At 42.9% G+C, this 26,699-nt stretch overlaps 2 protein-coding genes across 2 annotated transcripts in view; one reads left to right on the forward strand and one right to left on the reverse strand.

Annotated features, from left to right (window-relative positions):
- Positions 1-1,545: 1,545 nt before the first annotated feature.
- Tdrd9 (tudor domain containing 9) overlaps positions 1,546-26,699 on the forward strand; it is a 103,646-nt gene continuing 78,492 nt past the window's right edge. The window contains exons 1-2 of the mRNA XM_004665639.2: positions 1,546-1,769; positions 17,682-17,788. Coding sequence (XP_004665696.1) covers positions 1,546-1,769; positions 17,682-17,788 — 331 coding nt within the window. The remainder of the gene's footprint in view (positions 1,770-17,681; positions 17,789-26,699) is intronic.
- Rd3l (RD3 like) lies at positions 5,824-6,758 on the reverse strand. The gene is made up of 2 exons (XM_004665638.2): positions 6,460-6,758; positions 5,824-6,121 (listed from the first exon to the last, which is right to left on the reverse strand). Exons 1-2 carry the CDS (start codon positions 6,756-6,758, stop codon positions 5,824-5,826), a joined length of 597 nt encoding a protein of 198 aa, XP_004665695.1.

The raw sequence follows: 26,699 nt of genomic DNA on the forward strand, positions 1-26,699 counted from the left end.
TATGAAGTTTACTGTATGAACATATCACATGTTGGTTATAGTCTTATCTTCTGGTATCTTTTTTATGCTTCTGTGGTACAAATCCCAGTTCTTGGGAGGCAGAGGTAGGAGGATTGATGTGAGTTCGAGGCCATTCTTGAGACTACTGAGTGAATTACAGGTCAGCCTGGGCTACAGTGAGACTCTACCTCAAAAATCAAATAAGCAAAGACAAAAAAACCCCACCTCTGCTGTTCAGCTCCTGGTTGAGGTGGGGGTCCGTGTGGCCCTACACTAGGCCAGGCCCACCACAGGTGCGCACTAATGACTCTGTCAGCGCCTGCCTGAAGTACCTCAACATGGTAACCCCTCACACTGACTCGAAGCCGTCAGCTGGCGTGTGGGCAGCGGCAGGAGGAAGCCCAGGTTAGCGGACTCCAGCTGACCCCAGCAGGCCTTGAGCTGGGAGGCAAAGGCTACTCACAGGCCTCATCTGTGGCTGAGGCCCAAGGACGGATGAGGAGGGAGGCATGAGGAGGCGTGAAGAGGGAGGCATAAGGCAGAAGGAATGAGGAGGGTGGCACTAGGAGGGAGGCAGGAGGACAGACGAGGACGGAGGCGGCACAGGGAGGGACCAATGAGGAAGGCACGAGGAGGGAGGAGGATGGAGATTTGAGGAGGGAGGCTTGAGGAAAGAGTCATGAGGAGAGGTGCATGAGGAGGGAGGCTTGAGGAAAGAGTCATGAGGAGAGGTGCATGAGGAGGGAGGCTTGAGGAAAGAGTCATGAGGAGAGGTGCATGAGGAGGGAGGCTTGAGGAAAGTCACGAGGAGAGGTGCGTGAGGAGAGAGGCGTGAGGAGAGGTGCGTGAGGAGAGAGGCGTGAGGAGAGGTGCATGAGGAGGGAGGCTTGAGGAAAGAGTCATGAGGAGAGGTGCATGAGGAGGGAGGCTTGAGGAAAGAGTCATGAGGAGAGGTGCATGAGGAGGGAGGCTTGAGGAAAGAGTCATGAGGAGAGGTGCATGAGGAGGGAGGCTTGAGGAAAGTCATGAGGAGAGGTGCGTGAGGAGAGAGGCGTGAGGAGAGGTGCGTGAGGAGGGAGGCATGAGGAGGGAGGCGTGAGGAGGGAGGCATGAGGAGGGAGGCGTGAGGAGAGAGGCGTGAGGAGGGAGGCGTGGAGCGAGGCGCGAGGAGCGAGGCGTGAGGAGGGGGGCATGAAGAGAGGAGCGTGAGGAGAGGTGCATAGGAGGGAGGCATGAAGAGGAAGGCGTGAGGAGAGGGGCATGAACAGAGGTGCGTGAGGAGAGGTGCATAGGAGAGAGGCGTGAGGAGGGAGGCGTGGAGCGAGGCGCGAGGAGCGAGGCCCTAGGACGGAGGCCTGAGGAGGCGCGAGGAGCGGGGCACGAGGCTCTCGGCGGGTTGGCCCCACCCCTGCTTGGCACGTTCTGATTGGAGGGACGCAGCAGGGCAGGGCGGGGCTTCCGGGAAGGTGTTGGCGGTGGTGGTCGTTGTCAACGTCGAGGAGGCGCTGGAGACAGTTACGGTGACTGCTGAGGGAGGTCTTCGACATGCTGCGCCAGCTCACCGTGGACCAGATCAACGACTGGTTCACCATTGGCAAGACCGTGACGAACGTGGAGCTGCTCGGCTCGCCGCCCGCCTTCCCGGCCCAGGGCGCGTGCGGGGAAGCGGAGTCCGGGGAGCTTCCCGAGGCCCCGGGCCCGGCGCAGGCCCACGCTCCGCGTCCCGCGCGGTCCCCAGCGGCGGCCAGGCCGACCGCGGCTCTCGGGAGGTAGGAGGGTCACAACTTCAAGGTCAACGTGGGCTACAGGGCGGCGAGGCGCGCGCAAACTAGGTGGTGGGAAGCTCGTGGGTTAGTGCAGAGGGAGGTCCGGGCCTGAGCCAGGCGCTGGTTTGGGAGGCCGGTGATTGTGGACTGAGCAGGAGCGGGTGGAAGAAAAGGGGCAGGGGAAAGCTGAAGGCTAGTGAGTCCACCCCAGCAGAAGCTGCTTGCTTGTGACGCTGGGTACCGGCATCTTTTTGTACATTATGGGAATTGCATTAGGTGGTGTTTGCCTACAGAAGACATTACTGAGGGTACAGACTATCTATCACCAGGTCTCCATTCTTACTGCTATAACTTCTTAGAGAAGTTTCCTGTGTTCTCCATACCTAAAGAATTCCTGTTAGGCCGTCTTTCCTAGTTTCTCCCCCCTCCAGGCACTTATTGCATGTTCAGGGTCATATTCGTGATGACCAAAGACCAGTTTTGCTTGTCACCTTTGTAATTGTATGTGATTCTGATTTTGGCTCCTCTCCATCCGAAGGGAACAGAATGATTCTGCTGAGATTCTGGCATGTAGAATTGAATGGGTAGGTAGTGCTTGCTTACATAAGAAAATGCTGCATAATGACGAATTATCTCCCTCCCTCCCTCCCTCCCCCCTCCCTTTCCTCTCCCCCCCCCCCCCCCCCCGTGTGTGTTGGATGCTCTTTTGGTCATGACTGGTTCATTTCTTAGATTTCGTCCTTTTAAGAAAACAAACAAACCTCAGTACCTTTGGTTTTGAGCATATGGATTTTAAGGTGCCTGCATGATCCAAGAGTAGGTGTCAAGTAGGCATCTGGCAGTTTGCATTTGGAGTGCAAAAGGTAGCTTGGGGTGGGGTTTGGCAGGCAGGTGTGATCAGGCTGGGGCCCTGCCTGTTCCCTTGTACTGGATAGGCCAATGAACTTGTTTGAGGCTGTATTCCTTCTTTGTAAAGTGGGGATAATGTCTTAAAGAACAAGGTGAGGGTTAAATGAGAAGTCATGAAGAGTGCACAGCTTATCGAATTACTTCAGCATTACTACATAGGTTGGGTGAGTTAGGAATAGTAACTTTTGAGTTGATTGTAGCAAGTACTGTGCAACCACTTTTCCGTGGACTTTCTTCTTCTCATTTCCTAACAAAAATTTTAGCTGCTCTGCCCACACCACTCTCTTTTGATAAAATGTACTCGAAGCATTCCCAGTGACCCTGCCTCCTTCTTTATATATGTAATTTATTTTTAGTTTTTCTAGGTAGTGTTTTACTCTAGCTCAGGCTGACCTGGAATTCAGGGTGGCCTCAAACTCATGGCACATGCATATGGAGTTTGTTTGCAGCAGCACACCCATTCTACCCCCCCCCCCCGTGCTTGAAAAATAAATATTTTCAAAAAGTTTAGGTTTTTTTTTTTTTTTTTTTTTTTTTTTTTTTTTTTTTTGGTTTTTCAAGGTAAGGTTTCACTCTAGCCCAGGCTGACCTGGAATTCACTATGGAGTCTCAGGGTGGCCTTGAACTCACGGCGATCCTCCCACCTCTGCCTCCCAAGTGCTGGGATTAAAGGCGTGCACCACCATGCCTGGCTAAAAGTTTAGGCTTTTAAAGCCAGGCTTGGTGGTGCATGCCTTTAATCCCAGCACTTGGGAGGCAGAGGTGGGAGGATTGCTGTGAGTTCGAGCCACTCTGAGATGACATAGTGAATTCCAGGTCAGCCTGAACTAGAGTGAGACCCTACCTCGAAACACACACACACACACACACACACACACACACACACACACACGAGTTTAGTTTTTTAAATTATTTTAAAAGTTTTTATGAGAGAGAGAGAGACAGAGAATTGGCAAGCCAGGGCCTCTAGCCACTGCACTTGAACTCCAGGTGCGTGTGTCACCTTGTGCTTGTGTCACCTTGTAATGTCTGGTTTATGTGGGATATGGAGAATTGAACATGGGTTCTTAGGCTTTGTAGGCAAGCACCTTAACTGCTAAGCCATCTCTCCAGCCCTTTAAAAATCACTTTTAAAAATATTTTATTTATGAGAGAGAGAGAGAAGAAGAAGAAGAAGAAAAGAAAGAAGCAGATAGAGAATGGGTGTTCCAGGGCCTCCAGCCACTGCAAACAAACTCCAGATGCATGTGCCAACTTGTGCATCTGGCTTTATATGAGTACTGAAGAAGTGAACCCAGGTCCTTTGGCTTTGCTAAGCCATCTCTCTAGCCCTAAAATTACTTTTTTTTTTAGGCAAGTCCATCAGAGTAGCCTTTTTTAATGTGAGAGAGCAAGAACAAGAGTGAGCTACTGAGAGGGAGAGAGAGAGAATTGGTGTCCCAGGGTCTCAAGCCATTGCAATAGAACTCCAGACACATGTGCTACCTTGCGCGTTTGTGTCACTTTGTACATCTGACTTATGTGGGACCTGGAGAGGCAAATGTGGGTCACATTAACTACTAAGCCATCTCTCAAACCCTAAAATTACTTTTTTTTTCCCAAAATTACTTATTAGAAAGAGAAACAGGGAGATAGAGTGAAAATGGGTGCGCTATTGCCTCTAGCCACTGCAGATGAACTCGAGATGCATGCGTCACCTTGTACATCTGGCTTATGTGGGGACTGGGGAATCAAATCTAGGTCTTCAGGCTTTGCAGACAAGTGCCTTAACTGCTAAGTCATCTCTCCAGCCCCCTAAAATTACTTTGGACATGGGATCTGGCTTTGTTGTTCAGATTGGTCTGAAAGATCTTCCCACCTCAGCCTACCAAGTAGCTGGGACAGTAAGCATGCACCACCATGCTGAGGGAAATTTGCTACTTTCTGTACTCACTGCATAATGAAAGTTGTGTATTTTTGGGCACACTTATCCCACATTAATTTCTAGGAAATCTCTTCATAACTGAAGAAGCCCAAGTTGTTATATCATGAAAATGGAACAACAAGGGAACAATAGTGAGTGGTATCTTTATTTAAGATCCAAGTAGGACTGTTTTTTCACTTCCCTTGTTTTATTAAATCTGGTCAGGTAGATACTATTTATTACATGGTTGGCCTTTAGGACCAAATTGAGACCAGTTGAAAATGGTATGAACTGAAATTCCTAGAAAAAAATGTCAAATCTGTGTTAATGATTCTACAAGGCTGATTGACTAGAAGAAATTCATGACTGAAGAGTTGAATTATGCATATCAGTGCCAAATTATCTTGGGCTATCTTTTGTCCCTCTAGTAGCCCAATTAATTGCCTACCTCTGTGTCTGACTGAATATCCTGTTAAGTATCAGGTAAAACTTTTTGATGTGTTTACGTAACAGACAACTAGCTTACACCAAACCAAAAGCTAAGACTGTCACTAGATAAGATCTAAAACCTACAACAGAGTTTTTCCTGCTTTGTAGTCTGCTGCCTATGTGATACTCCCACCACTATATTTGGAAATGTATCTGGATTTATGACTTTTGTTCTGTGACTGTAAATGTTCTTGGAATTTATTTTTACTGATACAGAATTATGTTTTGAATGCTTTCTCTTAATGGTGAAGTAAAAACGTGATTCGAAATGATCCTGAGTGTGGATAAAGGATGGCTTTGTTTTCAACTTTAGATTATTTTCCTCTTCACTACCCTCTTTCCTGACCCTTCTGGCCTCACATAATGGTATGTTGACTTCTTTTCATCTCACTGTTACAAAGATAAGGTTCACATTATTCACTTAGTCTACATATAGCCTCTTTGAAAATAATAGTAAAGGTTAAGTTTTACAAAGAATATGTCAAACTTCATATTAAATGTCTTCAGTTCTATGAATATGTTTGAGGTACAATAAAAATACTTCAATTTTTCAAAATATTTAGGCAACAGTTTAGTTAAAAGCATACTTTTCAGTGAAAACAGTGAACATTTGGAGTGGCTAAAAAACAATGTTATTTAAAACAGGTTACATCTGAGGGAATTTTAACTTTTCTGGGCTTGTAATAAAAAAACTTGAAGTCATATCACTGTTTCTTATTCTTAATATTAAGATTCTAAAGTGGTCATGAAAACTCCTTAACTTGATGGGTAATAATATGGTAGGTTCCATATTCTGTGTGAGCATGATGGGAACCTGTTCTTTGTGTTTCTGTCTACATAACTTGAAATAGTGGGTATTTCATCTTTGTTTGGACTCTTAGAACTTTCACCTGGAAGCCCAGGGCCAGTGGGACGGCTGGCCTCCTGGGGGTCCTGCAGACCCCCACTCTGACTCCCTCTGTCAGGACTGCCAAGGAAGTCTTTCAGAACTTGCTTGAAGATGTAGACTATTTCCCAGGGCAGTACATCGTTTTCTGCTAAAAGTTCTCGAAACCTAGGGGAAATATGGGAATGAATATTCAGAAAATCCTTTTGTTGTATCCCGTCTCCTTCCAAAAAAGCTCATCTAATTGTTTACTAGTTACCTACCTTTTGAGTAATCAGAAAGGCTCTAACATTATGCTTCTAGTAAAAGAGTTTTGATTGCAATTGAATAAATTTCGGACCAGTGAACTATCTGTGAGGTATATTTAGGGATTTTGGTAGCTAGGTATGTATTCAGTTCATATGATTGAAGAATTTACATAGTAGATTACAGTTTTAGTCTAAATTTCTAAGGAACTTACTCTAGGCAATAGCATACATCACAAGAAGAGAACATAGTACTTTTACCTGCTGAGAATCATTCCCGTTTGGCAAGGTTGCACTTGTGAGCAAAGAACTTCAAGTTGTCTTTGTTCTGTAGCTGGGATGGTCATGTGGGGATTGTGGTAGTTTCTCAGCCAGTTGTAATCCACACCTGTTTTTTTAACTTTTTGCTCATTCTCGATCTCTTGTATTAATCTCTCACGTTCCTTTAAATGCCATTTTAATTCCCGAAGTAGTGTCATTGTCACTACATCAGAATCAGCATAATGTGTGTGTTTGTAGGAATCATTTTTTGGCCTTTTCATCCAGCCAAAAAGTGGCATTTTTAGCCTGTGGAAATATTCTTGTATGTTTACTTGCATAAAATTTTCTGGTTCTAATGAGCAAATATTTTTTCTTGACAATAATATTGCCAGAAAAATACATAAAAATTTCACTGGTTAGCCATGCAGGTCAAAGCAAGATTAGTGCATGGATTAAAGTCTTTTAATTTCTAACTAGGTCAGTGCTAAAATCCAAGCTTTAGGAATAATACAGACAAGTAGAAGTTAAGTAAACAGTCAGAAAAATTATACAGATTGAACAGTTTCTGAAAATAATACTTGCTATTGAAAGTTCTTAGGAGGCTCTAACATACTAATGTCATGAAAGGTGCTGTCTGAAGCACACTTGGAATTTGTTCTTTGCCTAGAAAAGGTGTAAAGCTTACCTGCTGTGGTGGTGTGGGTGCCTGAGGTGGGAGGTTTCCAGAGTTCACTTGGAGAGGTGATGAAGCTGCGCTCCACTCCGGCAGATCCCTTTCTGTTGGGTGTGTCCTCTGTTGAAGAAATGTGTCTTCTGATTTACCCAATAAAACTGTTTGAAATAAACAACTTTCTATGTTAGGAATGAGGTTGTGATGTCTTCATCTGGAGAGAATGCTCATTAATTCATCTTGTAAGTAAGCTAGAAGAAATTACAAAAATAACTTACTATTTAATCTTCACAAATTATATAATGGTCTACCTATTCAGTGAAGCTTATTCTGTTTGAAAAAGATGCTGGCAGCTGTGGATACTGGTCCCAGATGTACCTGAAATGTCTTTAGCAATGAAATGAAGAGCAGTTCTGAAGCACTACAGATGCGCTCCTAGCTAAAGTGAAGACTGTCGCATGATGTGATGCTTTGCTGTGCATAGCTGCAGGTCACAGTTTAGTGCTGTATTTTTATGCCTGTAGAGCTCTAAAAATAACCATGTTGCTTTTACTCTTCAGCTTAACTTTTAGGACATTTGGAAGCCAGATCACTGTCCTTCCTAATGAAAGAAGGAAAAATAGATCAGACCTGACTCTGCAAAATATCCATCTGAGAAAGCTAATAATTGAGCAAAATAGGCAAAACATGACCTCAGTAACATGTTGATATTTAGCAAATGCTACATTTTATTTCTGTTTTTCTTGTAAAATACTAAATTAATATGTTGAAGCAAGTTGAAATGCTAGAGGATGTTATAAACACTGAAGTAGATAACTTTAATATGTACCTGATAGTCTCTTTGGGTACATGGTCATAAGGCAATAATAGGTTACCAGGAAAAAGTAGAGATGTAAGAACAAAACTGTAAAGTTCAGTACAGAAAATATCTTCGTATTGTGTCAGGAGTGGCAGATAAAACACTCATTGTTCAGGTGAGTGCTAGTGTGCCCTGGGCCTCATTGTGCTAATTTCTGTTCAAGTGCCTGTCTTGACACAGAGCGGATAAAGTAGAACAGATCTTTAACCCTTTAGCTCACTGTTACATGGCCATACAGTGGCTTTTCCTTTTATAATCACGTCTCCTGTTGCTTTTCTTCCCAATAAACTGAGAAAAAATAGGCATTGTTCACATCAGACCTGCATGCCATACGTGATCAAGAGTGACATGTCTAGTCATCTTACAGTTCTTGTTATGTGCTGGAAAAAGCCATATGTCAGTATTTATTATCTTCAACTAGAAGGTTTTCATATTATATTGTGTGTAGTAGTATGAGAAGGAAAGCAATGAAGTTTATCATGACAGAAATGTCCTACCAAATTTTATACTATAGTTGTATGGCATCTTGCCACATTTTCCTTTTAATAAGCATATTGATCCTTAAAATTTTCTTTCCTCTGAAATGGTTATGAAATTTCAGCATGTATTGGAAATGGACTGTACATCAGTTGTCTGCTTATGTTCATTTGCAGCTTTGCACTACTGCCCTTCTTACCCACTTTCCCTCATGTTCCACCCAGGGCCAAGCCTTACTGCTCACACCTGCTGAGCTCTCTTCTGGCCCCTAAGCTTTGATTTGACTTCTCAAATGTTTGTTCTTTTCTCTATTCCCTGTAGCTACAATGTGATTCTCTTTTAGGAGTAAGTTCAAGTGACAAACCTTTTTTTTCCTCATCCCTATTTTTCTTCTTTGGTCTTTCTCTTCCTTTGAACACAATTCTAGTTTGCCCTTTCCTCATTTCTTTCTCTTTTAAAAAATATTTATTTTTATTTATTTATTAGAGAAGGGAGGGGGAGAGAGAGAATGAGAATGGGCATGCCAGGGCCTCTAGTCATTGCAAACAAACTCCAGATGCATGTGCATCTGGCTTATGTGGGATCTGAAGAATGAAACCTGAGTCCTTAGGCTTTGCAGGCATGTGCCTTAACCACTAAGCTATCTCTCCAGCCCCTTCCTCATTTCTTAATGTTTTCTGATGAAGATCTATTCTGTCCTTTTCTGGAGTAGCTCATCAAGTATCTGTGGCTGTCTGTTGTGGCCTGAAGGGTTAGGGGCTGGTTGACTGTGCACTAGACAGGTCTAGTTCCTGCTTTCATGGGACCATCCTTCTAAGGGAAAGACAAATATGAGTATATGATTAAGATAATTATAGATTGTCGTGTGTTACTTAACCTTCTTGCATTGTTCCTCCCAGTTATGTTAGTCAGAGAAGGCCTTACTGGGTGGTGTAGTGCAGGCAAGGTCAGAGATTTATTTGTTGATTTTTGAGATAGGATCTCACTATGTAGCTCAGGCTAGCCTTGGACTTGCTATATAGCCTAGGCTGACCTCACTATGCTCCTGCCTTAGCCTCTCAAGTGCTAGGATTGTGGGCTTGAGCCACCACATCTAGTCTTTATTTTCAAAATTAATTTTAATTTTGCAAGCAGACAGAGACAGAAGAGAGACAGAGAGAATGGGTGCATCAGGGCCTCCAGCTGCTGCAAATGAACTCTAGATGCCTGTGCATCTCTGTGCATTTGCCTTTGCATCAGTACTGGGGAATTGGACCTACGTCATTAGCCTTTGCAGGCAAGTGCCTTAATTGATGAGCCATCTCTTCAGCCCCCACACCTAGTATTGCAGTCAGGTTCTCATTGCTGGTAGAAATCACCCAACCAAGAGCAGCTTGTGGGAAAGAGAGGTTTATTTTGGCTTACAGGCTCGAGGGGAAGCTCCACGACAGCAGGGGAAAATGATGGCTTGAGCAGAGGGTGGACCTCACTCCGTGGCCAACATAAGGTAGACCATAGGAACAGGAGAGTGTGCCAAACACTGGCAAGGGGAAACTGGGTATAACATCCATAAGCCTGCCCCCAACAATACGCTCCCTCTAGGAGATATTGGTTACCAAATCTCCATCAGCTGGGAACCTGTCATTCAGAACCCCTAAGTTTATGGGGGACACCTGAATCAAACCATCACATTCTGCCCCTGGCCCCCAGAAACTAATAACTGTACAGGATGTAACATGCAATGTATTCATCTAACTTTAAAAGTCCCCATAGTCCAAGATCTTTTAAGTAAGCCATAATACCAAAAAAAATCTCCCCCCAAACCTGTAATAGCACAGAATAAACATTCACACTGCAAAAGATGGCATTGGGCATAGCAAAGAAATATTCAACCAATACAAGATTTTTAAAAAACAATTTGTTTATTTACTTGAGAGTAACAGACAGATGGAGAGAGAGAGAATGGGCGTGTCAGGGATTCTAGCCACTGTAAAAGAACTCCAGATGCGTGCGCCCCCTTGTGTATCTGGCTAACATGGATCCTGGGGAATCAAGCCTTGAACCGGGGTCTTTAGGCTTCACAGGCAAGCGCTTAACTGCTAAGCCATCTCTCCAGCCCCCAATACAAGATTTTAAAACAACCAGGGCAAACATCAAACTCTGTAGCTTTAAGTCAAACAACTCTAGCCAGTGACACATCTCCAACTCAGATGATTCTAACCAGCAACAAGTCTCTGGCTTTCCAATTCCGCCCCTTCAGCTAGGCTACTCAGAGTCCTGGGAAACTTCATCAGGCTGGCAGCTACTTAGAAGCCATCTTGTGGTCCCAGCATCTCTACTGGGTCTCTACTGCAATCCACGGTTCATCCTCATGGCCCTATGGGGTCTTCATGCAGGTGACCAGCAAGCCTGCCTGTACACTGCTCATGGCCATTTCTAAAACACAAGGCCATGTTACAAACTCAATGACCCTCTCTTTCCTGCATTTCTTATATTCCACAATATCAGGTAGGGTGCTAGTTTGTTAATCCAGGGGGGAATAAAGCAGACTTTGAAGAACAGGACACTTCTTGAGCACTCAGCCCCTCCAAAAGAGTCTACATTCTTCCTGTTGTCCTAGCACAGGTCAGCTAGTCCAGTCTCAAAGGTTGTACTCTCAACTGCAGCTGAATGGGCAACAGTTCACCCAAAGATTTTTCTTTCTGTGCCATATCCGACTGCTTATACCAGTTCATTTTTATGCAAAGCAACCCTGCACAACTTCTCAGAACACGGGCATAACAGCAAGCCTCACACAAACTGCCAGCCCAGTCTGAGCAAAGCTCTTTCTCATCCTTACAAGCCAAACCTCACAGTCCATAATTCTTACTTACTACATCCAGTTCTTTCAACTCTCACCAGAATATTGCATCAAGCTGTACTTACAGCACTGAAAGGCATCTCTTAGGCCAAAGTTTCAAATCGTTCCACATTCCTCTTGAAAATCAGCTCCAAAAGGCCAAAGCCACACAGACAGGTGTCTAGCAGCAACCCCATTCCTCAGTACCATTTTACTGTTGCAGTCAGGTTCACATTGCTGGTAGAAATCATCCAACCGAAAGCAGCTTGTGGGAAAAAGAGGTTTATTTTGGCTTATAGGCTCGAGGGGAAGCTCCTTGATGGCAGGGGAAAATGATGGCATGAGCCGAGGGTGGACATCACCCCTTGGTCAACATAAGGTGGACAACAGGAACAGGAGAATGTGCCAAACACTGGCATGGGGAAACTGGCTATAACACCTTTAAGCCTGCACCCAACAATTTACCACCTCTATGAGGCATTAATTCCTAAATCTCCATCAGCTGGGAACCTAGCATTCAGAACATCTTAAGTTTATGGGGGATGCTTGAATAAAACCACCACATCTAGTCTTTGAACAGAGACTTAAAAGGTCATATAGAACTTCTTAAAGGCTCTCTCTTTCCTTTACCTGACTTACTGAGCATCTCTTCAGCCATTGAGTCCATTACTCATGGCTGAATTTCACAGAACTTCGCTTACCACCTCAGCTTATGCAGTGCACTTCTTCCTTTGAACTTGTTTAAAACAATTTTTTGTTGGGCGTGGTGGTGCACACCTTTAATCCCAGCACTCAGGAGGCAGAGGCAGGAGGATTGCCGTGAGTTCGAGGCCACCCTGAGATTCCATAATGAATTTCAGGTTAGCCTGGGATAGAGTGAGACCCTACTTTGATAAACAAAGCAAAAAACAAGTAAACAAACAAATTTTCAAGTACTGGTTTATATTTATATTGTGCCTTTTTTTTTTTTTTGATTTTTGAGGTAGGGTCTCACTCTAGCCCAAGTTGACCTGGAATTCACTATGAAGTCTCAGGGTGGCCTTGAACTCATGACATTACACCTACCTCTGCCTCCTGAATGCTGGGATTAAAGTTGTGAGCCACCACACCTGGCTCCTTGATCTAAATTTTATTTTCTTCCTTTCTAATGAAATTGTTAGAGTGATATAAAGACCAAATATTATGTGTACTATCTCCCCTACCACCATATAGTTAGAGGACATATCTGTAGATCAAGATAAGGAAGTACCTTTTAAATTATTTTTTCCTAGGTAGGGTCTTGCTCTAGCCCAGGCTGACTTGGAATTCACTATGTAGTCTCAGGGAGGCCTTAAATTCACAGTGAACCTCCTACCTCTGCCTCCCAAGTGCTGGAATTAAAGGTGTACACACCATCACACCTGGCTAATTTTTCCTTTTTTGTCAGGGTAAAACCAGGTCAACATTAGATTTTATTTATCGAATGTGTTTGTAAGCTATTGTATCACAACCTTACCACGCTAGTTTGTGTGGAAGATACAAAGCTTATTCTGTGCAATGGTTAGGTCATTTTCTGTTTGGTGGTTGTCAGAATTTCTGGGTTATATCTTATATAAATAAGCTAAATAATATAAAACTTCAAAAGATTTGAAGGGGAACAAGACTATTTCACATATATGTGTATCTATGAGATTTTAAGTTGTGTAAAAACTAAGCATAGGGGTTGAAGAGATGGCTCAGAGGTTAAAGGCACTTGCTTGCAGAGCCTGATGCTTGGGGTTTGACTTCCCAGTGCTCAGGTAAAGCCAGATATACACAGTAGTGCATGTATCTGACGTTCATGCGCAGTGACAAGAAGCCCTGCCTGGCATGCCCATTCACACACATGCCCAGTCTCATTCTCTTTCTGCTTGCAAATAAGTTAATGAAAATATTTTGAAAACTTAAGCCTGGGATGGAGAGATGGCATTGTACTCAGGACCACCTGATAGAGTTTTCAGCAGTATTAGGTTGCAATTATAGAAAGACTAACACCCTTCTGTTTTAATTTCTTTGCTGTGGAATTAATATTTCAGGGTTGTTAGTTCATTCTTTTATCCAGCTTTAAAAAAAAGTATTTGAGAAAGAGAAAGGCAGGGGGAGGCAAGAAGGGAGGGGCAGGTAGGGAGAGGGAGGGAGATAGGGAGAATGGGTACACTAGGGCCTCTAGCCACTTTAAAGCAACTGCAGACACATGTGCCACCTTGTACATCTGGCTTATATAGGTACTGGGGAATTGAACCTGGGTCCTTAGGCTTTTCAGGCAAGCACCTTAACTGCTAAACCATCTCTCCAGACCCTAGTTCATTCTTTTAAAGTTAAAACTCATATTTCATGTTGTTGGTATAAAAATACTCAACAGATTACAAGTTGAGGGAAAATATCAGCATAGTAAATGCTGTATATGACAATATTCACCACTGATATTCTGTGGAAAAAGACTGAAACCTTTCCTTTGAGATCAGAAACAAAGCAAGGATGCCCATGTTTACATTTCTACTCAGTGTAGTAATAGAAGTTCTACACAAAGCAATTAATGAAGAAAAATTGTGAAAGTTGTCAGTATTAATGTAGAGTCACTATGTTAAATCCAAACAAAATAGAGTTAAGTTGCTGGTCATGGTGGCACACGCCTTTAGTCTCAGCACTCAGGAGGCAGAGGTAGGAGGATCTCTGTGAGTTTGAGGCCACCCTGAGACTACATCATGAATTCCAGGTCAGCCTGTGCTAGAGCAAGACCCTACCTTGAAAAACCAAAAAATAATAAAGTTAATAGGGTTTGAAGGCAGGCCTAGATGTGTATGCTGATGGTAAGAGCTATAACAACGATTCTCTGAAGGGCTTTTATGAATGTATATCTGTAACAAGAACTTTTGTTGAGGACTTTCCGAACTTCAGTTTGCTACATGAAACACAGGTAGATGTATAAGAACAGTTGCATAAAACTGTTATCATCACTTATAAACTAAGTCAACAACTACTATAAGCCTGTAACCATGTTCTCTTTGTCTCAAAACAATTTACATGTACTCCCCATTTTAAATTAAAAAGACATTTTATTATAAATCAGTGGAGAGCTCTTTCTTACCATTTTGTAGTACTGAGTTCACTACTTAGTACCACAAAAACAAAAAACAAAAACAAAGGATAATTTTGCCTTTATTTATTTATTTGTTTTATTTATTTTATTTATTTGTTTATTTTGGGGGGGCAGAGGGAAAGAGAGAGAATTGGTGCACCAGGACCTCAGTTACTGAAGTTAGCTCCAGACACTTGCACCACTTAGTGGGCACATACAAACTTTTGCTTGCCTCACCTTTGTGCATCTGGCTTATGTGGGATCTGGAGAGTCGAAGATGGGTCCTTAGGCTTTGCAGGCAAGCACCTTAACTGCTAAGCCATCTCTCCAGCCCAACTTTGCCTTCTTTTATCTTTGAGAACATGCCCGTAGTTTACCATGGCACGAATATTCCACATTTGCAGGTACCCAGTTCATTCCTGGTTGAACTGGCTATCACTGGGGAATATATGTTGTTATTGAAGCAAAACAAGGGGCAGTCAAATTAGATGGTAAGAAGTAAAATGATCTGTTTGCAGATTATATGATCTTGTGTGTAGAAAACACAAAATAACCTATAAACCCGTTATAACTAATGACTGAGTTCAGCAGAGTAGTAGGAGATAAAGCCCGCATACAAAAATAGGCCATAGACAATAACCTTAGAAGGAGAGGACAGAACATATTCCATTCATAATAGCATCCGATAAAATACAACACTTAGGAATTAACCAAAGAAATGAAAGACTTATATAATGTAAAGTATAAAACATTGCTTAAGACACATCCCATGTTCTTGGATTAGGAGATTTAATATTAAGACATTAGTACTACATTCAGTGAAGTCTCTATACAAACCCTAGTAACTTACTAAATAAAAGCACTCATCATAAAATTCGTATGGAATCTTATGAATTTCTTAATATTTCATTTTCCAAATGTGCTACATAGGATAACCAGTACAGTAGGTATGATGGTGCATGCCTTTAATTCCAGCACTGGGGAAGCTGAGGTAGGAGGATCTTCATGAGTTTGAGGTCAGCCTGGGCTACAGAGTGAGTTCCAGGTCAGTCTTGACTAGAGTGAGAATCTGGCTCAAAAAAAAAAAAAGGAAGAAAAAGGTTCAAATAACCAATAAAGGACTGGAAGGATGGTTTAGTGGCTAAGGTGTTTGCCTGCAAACCCAAAGGACTCAGGTTGGTTTGATTCCTCAGGACCCATGTTAGCCAGATGCATGGGGGGATCACGTGTCTGGAGTTTGCAGTGGCTGGAGGCCCTGGTGTGCCCATTCTCTCTCTCTCTCTCGCCCCCTCTTCTCTGTTAAGTAAATAAAATATTTAAAATAACCAGTATATTTACTTTTTGACATTAATCACATTTCTGTGGGGGTTTCCACATCTTGATTTATAATTCCTAGTGTATTTGTATGCTTAGTGTATTTTCTTAGTAATTCTTAGTATACTTGTAGTATGTTGCAGGTGTGTGCATAAGTACTTTACTTTTTGTGTGTGTTTGTGTGTAGAGCATGTGTGGCATGTGTGAGGTGTGGTATATGCACATGTGTGTACTCCATGCAATGCAAGTGCATTGCACCAGCAAAGGCAGGTGTCCGCCTACTGCTCAGCTGTGTCTTTTCCTTGAGATGGCCTCTCCCTCAACTTGGAACAGCATCCACTAGTGAGCCCCAGCCGGCCTCTGATCTCTGCCTCTCCTGAGGACTGGCATTATAGGCATGTGTGTTCACACCTACCTTTTTAAATTTCTTATTTTCATGTGATACTGGGTGGGGAGAGAAAGAGAATCTTCACCCACTGCAAACGAACTCCAGACACATGTGCCACCTTTGTGTATCTGGCTTGCATGGGACCCGAAGAATTGAACCTGGGTCCTTAGGCTTCGCAGGCAAGCACCTTAATTGCTAAGCCATCTCTCCAGCCTACACCCAGCTTTTTATGTGGGTTATAGGGAATTGAACTTGGCAGTCTCTGGCCTGAGAGGTCTTGATGCTTAAGTAGCAAGCACTCTAAAACATTGAGCCACCTCCCCAGCCCATGTGCATTACTTTTAAATGTCAGAGAGTGGGCTCAAGTATCCAATTATAATGTAGTTTATTTGTATTTTCCTTTTAGATTTTTGTGTTATTTTTAAGAATTTCTCTATTCCAGACTTATAAAATACATAAGAATATTAGCTTTATTCAGTTATAAAAGGAAGAACTTGAGTGGTTGGGTCTAAGTAGATATGAGATTGGTGTGAGGATAGTGGTCAGATTTGGTTGGTCCCCAAATTTGATAACCAGTACACAGTGAGAGGTCATTGCTCTACTCAGAGTTTCCTGGGTCTTTATGTGCCAAACAATTTTGATGTGTATCCTAGGTGTTGTGAATATTAGATCGTGACTCTCTCTGGGGGTTGTCCTGTGAAGAACAAGGACAGTAGTTGCAGTGCTGGCAGCTTTTGCTGTGTCCTGTATCTGCCCTGCTTGTTGCCCCTGGTGGTCATTCTGCCGCAGCTCAGTTCTGAAGGTCCTACCATGCCTAAGCAGCTCAGGAGGAGTCGGCACCTCATAGAGGGCCCCAGGGGTCAGTTCCCTAAGTGCCACTGCCACAGCATTGCTTGTGGGTCAAGGTGTGAGAGAATGGAGAACAGAGAAAGGAAATGAGTAATGCTCTGATTTGGAGCTTTTGAAGGCTTACTTACTTTCTTTTTTTTAAATTTTTTTGTTTATTTTTATTTATTTGAGAGCAACAGACACAGAGAGAAAGAGACAGAGAATGGGCGCGCCAGGGCCTCCAGCTACTGCAAATGAACTCCAGATGCGTGCGCCCACTTGTGCATCTGGCTAACGTGGGTCCTGGGGAATCGAGCCTCGAACTGGGGTCCTTAGGTGTCTCAGGCAAGTGCTTAACTGCTAAGCCATCTCTCTAGCCCTTACTTCCTTTCTGACTTGAGGCAGTCAGTGAGTTCTGGTAGGAGATAGAAGAGAGACATGTCAGAGTCTGGCTTAGCAGGTTCTGTAGCCTGGCTTTTCTGCCAGTCTGCTTGGTGCTGTTTGTGTTTTAGACAGAAGGCATGTGCTCTGTCTCTAGCTTCATCTTACCTGAAACCAGGGAGTTCTTTGTCTTTCATGCCCTGCTGCCTGGTGTTATGGCTCTGTTGCCAGTGTTCCCGCCTCTGTTTGGGACTGAATTTAGCATATTTTACTTTGCTAATTGAACATTTTCCCCATGACTTCATGTACAGTATGGACTCAGGAACTCCTGGTGCATAGAAGTTTGATTTCTTTGGAACTAGTATGCCAACTTTTAACTATTCTTTTCAGGTCACTCAGACAGAGGAGCTCAGAAATGGAGTATATTAACAAATACAGACAACTTGAAGCAGAAGAACTTGATATGTATGACAGTGATCAATCACCCAGCGGGCCAGGTAAATACACCTTTATGTATCTTACATATGATGCATGAGTGAGTCATACATTATTAACACATGTCTTCTCAAAAGTTTAAGAAATTCATTTTGATCAAAGTAAGAAAATCCATACTTCTTATAATTTAGGATTTTTTGGTATGGGTATGTTATAAGATGTTCATTTTTCTTTCTTAAACATAATTCCTAAATAGTCTGACCTTTATGAAATTGATAATGGACCCTTACCTTACTATTAAGACAACTGAGACAGGTGCGGTGGAATACGCCTTTAATCCCAGTACTCAGGAGGTAGAGGTAGGAGGATCGCTATGAGTTCAAGGCCAGCCTGAGACTACATAGTGAATTCCAGGTTAGCCTGGACTAGAGTGAGACCCTACCTTGAAAACCACAAAAAAATTAAAATATCAAAAAAAAGACAACTGAGAAACCTTTCATCAGAAGCTTCCTACAGGCATTTTTTTTTTAAAGTATTCATTTATTTGAGAGAGAGAGAGCAAGAGTGAAAGTGAGAGAATGGGCATGCCAGGGCCTCCAGCTACTGCAAATGAACTCCAGATACATGAGCTACCTTGTGCATCTGGCTTTACATAGGTACTGGGGAATTGAACCTGGGTCCTTTGGCTTTGCAGATAAGTACCTTAACTGCTAAGCCATTTCTCCAGCCCCCTACAGGCATTTTTAGTAGTAAACATCAAAACAAAATTCTAAACAGTAGAAAGTTATAAAGTAAAAGGTATTTATTTATTTATTTTAAAAATATTTTTATTTTTATTTATTTGAGAGAAGGAAAGAGGAAGACAGACAGAGAGAGAGAGAGAGAAAGAGAGAGAGAGAGAAACAGAGAGATGGGCATGCCAGGGCTTCCAGCCATTGCAAATGAACTCCAGATGCATGTGCTACCTTGTGAATCTGGCTTACGTGGGTCCTGGGGAATTGAATCAAGGCCCTTTGGTTTTACAGGAAGTACCATAACCGCTAAGCCATCTCTTCAGCCCTTATTTATTTATTTATGTTTTGAGGTAAGATTTTGTTCTAATCCAGGCTGACCTGGAATTCACTATGTAGTAGTTTTCAGGCTGGCCTCCAACTCAGAGCAATCCTCCTACCTCTGTTCCCCAGGGGCTAGGATTAAAGGTGTATACCACCACACCTAGCAAAAGGTCCTTCTTAAATTCCCCTCCATATGGTGCAACTGGTGAGAATGTGGAGTTCCTTTAGTTATCTTATTGGTGGCCTTGTTTATGAGAAAGAAGCTGGAGCTTTTGCCATGTAAGTTTATCCATCACATACCATCTGCCTGTCTAGCCAAGAAGCTCTATTTCCTGCTCACTTATTCTATGTACTAGGCTCTGATAAACTGGACTGTATATCTAAGGTGTGTATATGTATATATGTATGTGTATATAAATGATGTGTGTGTGTGTGTGTATGTATGTATGTATGTATGTATTTTTCAAGGTAGAGTCTCACTCTTGTCCAGGCTGACCTGGCACTCACTCTGTAGGTCCAGGCTGGACTTGAACTCAGCAATCCTCTTACCTCTGCCTTTCAAGTGCTGGGATTAAATGCATATGCCACCGTACCTGGCTTTGTTTCCATTTGAGCTGTTTTTTATTTAAATACTTTTATTTGTTTATTTGCAAGCAAAGGGAGATAGAAGAGGACAGAGAGAATGAGCATGCCAGGCTTCAGCTACTGCAAATGAACTACAGATGCATGTGCAACTTTGTGTATCTTGTTTTATATTGGTACTGTGGAATCAAACTCCAGTCATTAGCCTTTGCATGCAAGTGTTGTAACCATGCCTTAACCTCCATAAGCCATCTCTCCAGCCCTAGCTTTTTTTTTTCTTCTTCGAGATAGGGTCTTGCTCTAGCTGACCTGAAATGCACTATGTAGTCTCAGGGTGGCCTTGAACTCTGCAAGCCTTCTACCTCTGCCTCTTGAGTGTTGGAATTAAAGGCATGCGCCACCATACCAGGCAGCCCTAGCTTTTAAAAATTTTTAAATACTTATTTATTTATTTAAGAGTGACAGACAGAGAGAGAAAGAGGCATAGAGAGAGAGAGAGCGGGGGAGGGGGAGAAATGAATGGGCGTGCCAGAGCCTCCAGCCATTGCAAACGAACTCCAGATGCATGCACCTCTGCCCCCTTGTGCATCTGGCTAATGTGGGTCCCGGGGAATGGAGCCTTGAACTGCGGTCCTTAGGCATCACATGCAAGTGCTTAACTTCTAAGCTATCTCTCCAGCCTCTTTTTTGTTTCCTTATTAGAGAGGAGAAAGAGAGAGACAGAGAGAGAGAATGTGTGCGCCAGGGCTTCCAGCCACTGCAGACAAATTCCAGATGCATGCGCCCCCTTGTGCATCTGGCTAACGTGGGTCCTGGGGAATGGAGCCTTGAACTGAGGTCCTTAGGCTTCACAGGCAAGCACTTAACCGCTAAGCCATCTCTCTAGCCCCCTAGCATTTTTAATAATTGTGAAATATGGTATATACACAAAGTACTGTATTAATCCTTCTTATTATTATGATTTACTGTGGGCTTTTTGATAACAGAGGTTGACATCTTTTGTCAGTTCTGGAAAATTTGCAGCTTTTATCTGTACCCTTTTCTTTCATTTAGTTTTACATTGTTCATTTTTTTCAGTCACTATGCTGAATTACAGTTAGTTTCTGTTTATTGTTCAGATATCATTTGAGGTAGAAACAGCCTTGAGTTCTTGCCTTTCTCTGTTTTTGACTTAGGGGTATAGCCTCATTGTCTCATTATCCCTTCAGGGCTTTTAAGATGCTTGTTGTATAATAAAAAGGCTACATACAAGAGACCTAAAAGCCCATATCATATTAAATGGGAAGAATCTTGAAACATTTTCGGTAAAGTCTGGAATAAGACAGGGGTCTACTCTCCCCACTACTACTTAACATAGTATTTGAAGGCTTAGCTTGAGTAATAAGACAAGGTGAAAAAAAATAATAGGGATACCAGTTGTGGTAGTTTGAATGGATGTCTCCCAGTAGATTCAGGAATTTATTAAAGCTTGGAACTTAGTTCTCCAGCAGTCATGCTAAAGGAAGTGTCACTGGGTAGAACCTGGAGTCCAGCCCTAAGGTGTTAGCGGGGGCATTTCAGCCTAAGGTATTCAGTGTGCTTGAGCTCAGATTGGGATTCCCAGATTGTGCTTGCTTGTGGTGGTCTTTCCCTCTGTATGGATTTGGTAAAGGTGTCCATCTTCTTTTGTCTGGTCTGGAGATTCGTCCCAACAATGTAAAGCTGACTGCAACAGAAATAGGTACCAGAGAGTAGATTGTTGCTGCACGATGAATCTGACCATGTGGATTTTGATCTTTTGGAACTTTTGTTGTAGAGGAATGGGCATGGACTTGATACTAGCACCTGAAAGTACCTTCCAGAGCAGTAAGCCATGTTTTATGGATATTCTGTTAAGAGTTTGAAAATGCTAAGTGCAGAGAAAATTGTATTTGGAGGCTTTGCTTATGAACTTTTTAAAAATATTTTTAAAATATTTATTTATTTGACAGAGAAAGAGGGAGAGAGAGGGAGAGAATGGGTGCTTCAGGGCCTCCAGCCATTGGAAACGAGCTCCAGACGCCTGCGCCCATTTGTGCATCTGGCTAACGTGGGTCCTGGAGAATCGATCCTGGGTCCTTTGGCCTTGCAGGCAAATACCTTAACCACTGAGACATTCCTCCAGCTCTGCTTATGAACTTTTTAATGGGAAGGAATGACTGCAGAGAACTTTGTTAAAACTGGGCTACTAGAGTAAGGGCTGGTTGATTTCTCCTTCCCATGCCTAGACAGTTTGATCAATGGTAAATTTGTAATGGACTGATGTGTTTGTCTAAGATAAGGAACTGTGAGATACAAGTTTTAACATTGGAGAAATTCAAACATGTTTAAAATTTACTGGCATAGAGACTGATTTTAGGTTACTGAAGCTGCTATTTTATTTTTTTTAGTTTAATTTTTTTTTTTATTGACAACTTACGTAACTGTAGAAAATAATCCATGGTAATTCCCTCCCTCCCTCCACTTTGCACTTTGAAACTCCATTCTCTATTATGTCCCTCCCTCTCTCAATCAGTCTCTCTTTTATTTTGATGTCATGATCTTTTCCTCCTATTATGATGATCTTGCGTAGGTAGTATCAGATGCTGTGACGTCATGGATATTCAGGCCATTTTGTGTCTGGAGGAGCATGTTTTAAGGAGTCCTTCCTTTCCTTTGGCTCTTATATTCTTTCTGCCACCTCGTCTGTAATGGACCCTGAGCCTTGGAAGATGTGATAGAGATATTTCAGTGCTGAGCACTCTTCCGTCACTTATGAATCTGCTGTTTTCAAATGCATTAGAATTTGGAAAGAGGGATGCCTGAGGTGATTTCCTCCCAGAAAGACTGAATGGTAGAAATGCAAACTCTTTAGAAAGGAAGGAACATGCTCTTCAAGGTCATGATTTATTTTATCCCTGAATTAAGAATATGGCTGTGTCCTGTTCACCTGGTATTGGCTTCTGAAGCATGAAAAATGCATGAGTGGGTTATGAAGCACACATGGTTCCAGGAGCCGCTGCTGAGACACAGTATGAGGCAGGGTGTGATGGCCCTAATCAAAGAGACCAGTGAAGCCACTGGAAGATGGGCTGTGCTTTGCATGGAGACCTGAAGATACTTTGGATATTCTAATTTCTTTGCCTTTTTTATGGAGGGGAGGGAATGAATTGGCATGCCAAGGCCTCTAGCCACTGTAATTGAACTCCAGATACATGCACCACCTTGTGTGCATGGATGACCTTGTGTGCTTGTGTCACCTTGTGTGTCTGGCTTATGTGGGAGCTGGAGAGTCAAACATGGGTCCTTAGGCTTTACAGGCAAGCCCCTTAACTGCTAAGCCATCTTTCCAGCCCTTGTTTCTAATTTTAATCTAATAATTGAGTAAAAGCCATTTGTGGTGGCACACACCTTTAGTCCCAGCACTTGGGAGGCAGAGGTAGGAGGATTGCTGAGATATCGAGGCCACCCTAAGACTCCATAGTGAATTTCAGGTCAGCCTGAGCTAGACCTACCTTGAAAAACCAAAAAATAAAAAGTTGAATGAAATTAGACTGAGAAGGATAATTATTAAATCATTGTATTTATTGAGGGATATACAGAACCAAGGAAAGACACCCCATGGCTTGACAGCCCACATGGAGGGCATGGGGGAACCGTGGGGAGAAAAAGACAAAGTTCAAAGAGATCCTGCAAAGTGTGGAGCTGGAAAAGGGGTAAAGAACCCATGTGGGCTATGGATGCTGTCTTCTCCACTCTGCCCAGCCGAGCCAAGGAGGAACTCACCAGCAGCTGAAAGTCAGGCACAGAGGCCTTGTCTTCCCCCAACAAACATGTTTATAACCTTATGGTGGTAGGCCCTACCTTCCAGCTCAGGTGAGCCAGAGGGACAGTTGATTGGTTAGGGTGAGGGGCTGCCTCAGGAAGAGTCTAACCAAGTTCTTAGCTTGACCAACCACAATGTTAGGATTAGATTTAAACCTTAGGAGAGACCTTCCTCCGAGGAGGGTTTCAGGTTGTCTGTGGAAAAACAGTTCTAGGGAACTAGGTAAGAGATAAGATGTGAGAACATCTTTTTAAATTTTATTTATTTATTTGTTTTTTGTGTGATTTTTTAAATTAATATTTTCCATAATTGTAAACAGTATCCCATGGTAATTCCTTCCCTCCCCCCAGTGGTTTTTTTTTTTTTTTTTTTTTTTTGGTTTTTCAAGGTAGGGGCTCATTCTAGCCCAGGCTGACCTGGAATTCACTCTGTATTCTCAGGGTGGACTTGAACTCATGGTGATCCTCCTACCTCTGCCTCCTAAGTGCTGGGATTAAAGGCATGCACCACCATGCCCAGCTCTCGAATAATTTTTTTAAAAAAGATGTTCAACATCTTTAGCCACTAGGGGAATGCAAATTAATACTGCTTTGAGATCCCATGTCACTCTGGTCAAATGGCTATCATCAAAAATGTGAAGGATAACAAATGCAGGCCAGGGTGTGGGGAAAGAGAAACCCTCATCCATTGTTGCAAACTTGTATAACCACTGTGGAATTGGCATGGAGGCTCTTCAAAAAATATATATAGGTCTACCATTTGATCCAGCTATACCACCACTCCTGGGCATATACACTTCACTATAGAGAAACTTGCTCTTTCATGTTTGTTGCTGCTTTATTCACAATAGCTAGGAAATAGTGCAAAAGCTCCTCAGTTGGTGAATGGACAATGAAGATGTGGTACATTTAATTCTGCTCAGTGGTAAGAAAAAGTGAAATGGTAAAATCTGCATGAAAATGGATTAACCTGGGAAAAATTATACTAAACAATGTTACCCAGGCTCAGAGAGACAAACCACCTGTTCTTTCTCATAAATGGATCCTAATATGGAATAGACTGATTTGTTTTTAAGTTGCAGTACATATTAGTAGTACTGGTTAATAAGCTATAATAAAGCTTAGTGAGAGAAGAAGTAAGAAAGAGGTCAGAGGGAGGGAATAGTAGACAGGCAAGTGGAGGAACATCATAGGGGGCTGGAGGGGCTTAGGGGATAAGGGAGGAAGGAGTGGAGGGAGATACATGAAGCTAATGATGGCATGAATCAGTGTGCTATAGAAACCTACCTCTTTGTTAGTTAATTAAAAGACATAACTCTCATAAAGAGAGAATGAGAGGAGAAGTTTGGGTAGAAGCACCCTGCAGGAATACAGAAAGCTTCACCCTTAAAACCACAGGCTGCTGCTGGTAAACCCCAGTGCCAGAATTGGGCTATACCTCACAATGTAGGCCATTGCCAAAGCAATTGGTTGCCTCACTAGTACTAAATAGTAAGGCCCTATTGCTGAAGACACCACAGCCTGTGGCCACAAGACATTGAGAGATCATTTTGGAATTGAGGTGGAAGTCAACTAGCTCCCTGCCCACTCTCTCTCTCAGTGCTGGAAGTGCTGTGTGAGCCATTGGGGGATAAAAGTTACTAATAGTGTAAACAAGCAGTGAATCCTTCAAGCTACAAAAACACCTACCTAGGCAAGATATACCCACTGGTATATAGTGACAGGTTATGGGGTAATCAACTACTCTGTGATTGGCCATGAGGCCCACTTAGTGTGAGTGAATTCATACCTGTTACTGAGAACCAAGTTAGAAGCTTATGGCTTAGAAGACCACGGACCCTAGAGGGAAGTTTCCTCTATTCTTTGGCTAAAAGGAGAGGTTGTGCCTGTCAGAAAGTCTCCTGAGAGGTTGGAGAGATGTCTTGGTGGTTAAGTCGCTTGCCAGGAAAGCCAAAGAACCTGGGTTCAGCTCCCTAGTACATATGTAAAGCCAGATACACAAGGTAGTGCCAGTGTCTAGAGTTTGTAGCAGTGGCTAGAGGCCCTGTCATGCCCATTCTCTCTCTCTCTCTCTCTCTCTCTCTCTTTTTTTTTTTTTCCGAGGTAGGGTCTCACTCTAGCTCAGGCTGACCTGTAATTAACTGTGTAATCTTGGGGTGGCCTCGAGCTACGGTGATCCTCCTACCTCTGCCTCCCAAGTGCTGGGATTAAAGGCATGTGCCACTACCCCGGCTTCTCTCTCCTTCTTCTGCCTCTTTCTCTCTCTCAAATAAATAAAATAGGTTTTAAAAAATCTTCTAAATGTCTGTGTTTATATCTCCACCACGTCTGCCAGGACCCTGTATTCTCACAGAGAAGGTGGTGGATTAAATATGAGTGCTGCTTTCACTGCGAGCCTAAGAACCTCCTCTAGGGAGATGGTGATAGAAACTGAGGAAGCTTAAAACTCATTAAATCAGAAAATCAGAGATTTCTGAGATCTCAACACTGAAGGAGACTTATACCCTCCAAGGCTCAGGGAATATAGAGGAAGAGTGGGCAGAAAGAATGTAAGAGCTACAAAGTAGGTAGGTGTACCCTAAGGCTTACCCCCCAAAAAATGACTGGTGCATTCATGATGCCACAGTGACTACCAATAACTACCAAAGAGGGCCTTTAGTGAAATGGTGGTGTGAGAGACGGAACAAAAGAATATAACCCCATGGGAACATGACCAGTTTACAATATGTTCATATATTAAAGTTTTCAATAAAAATGTGCTTGTTTATAGCTCTTTCTTCTGGATTGGACATGACCCATCCCTGTCTTTAGTCAGAGCACAAGAGATCACAAGATCAGGCCTATTAAAATTTCCTCATGGAGGGAGGGGAAAGGCTTGTGGGTTTTTGCCTTCGTTAGATCTTCACAAGGCATCTTCTTTGATGTGCAGCTGTCCTTCCCATTTGGGGTGAACACTTGTTTCTGTATATCTCCTTTTGAAAACTCAATTGATATTTGATGTCTAAAAAGGGACTGGCAAGCAACAGTAGGCGGAGGTGAAGATGATGGTGTGCCTTCTTGCTGTTGTGGCAATTTCATGACTCCTGCTGTGGTTGAGAAGACAAAAATGAGGAAGGGTATGGCGGCGCATGCCTTTAGTCCCGGCACTCAGGAGGCAGAGGTAGGAGGATTGCTGTGAGTTTGAGGCCACCTTGAGACTACATAGTGAATTCCACTATGGAATAGAGTGAAACCCCACTTTAAAAAACCAAAAGAAACAAAACAAAACAAAACAAAACAAAACAAAACAAAACTGAGGCTGAGCTGTCTACTCAGAAGGAAAGTCAGGGTGAAGTGTCTCCAGGGGAAATCTTTGTGTGGCCTTCTTCCTTTAGTACTCTGGGATGTCATGCCTCCTAACTGGTGACACTTGCACAGCTCCTGCTGTGGGTGACAAGACATGAAACTGAGGCCTAAGTATCTTTTCAGAGAGAACTTGCCCATGCAAGAGAGGGATTACAATGGGGAATAGATG

Source organism: Jaculus jaculus, chromosome 7, assembly GCF_020740685.1.
Source record: "Jaculus jaculus isolate mJacJac1 chromosome 7, mJacJac1.mat.Y.cur, whole genome shotgun sequence".
NCBI classification, from domain to species: domain Eukaryota; kingdom Metazoa; phylum Chordata; class Mammalia; order Rodentia; family Dipodidae; genus Jaculus; species Jaculus jaculus.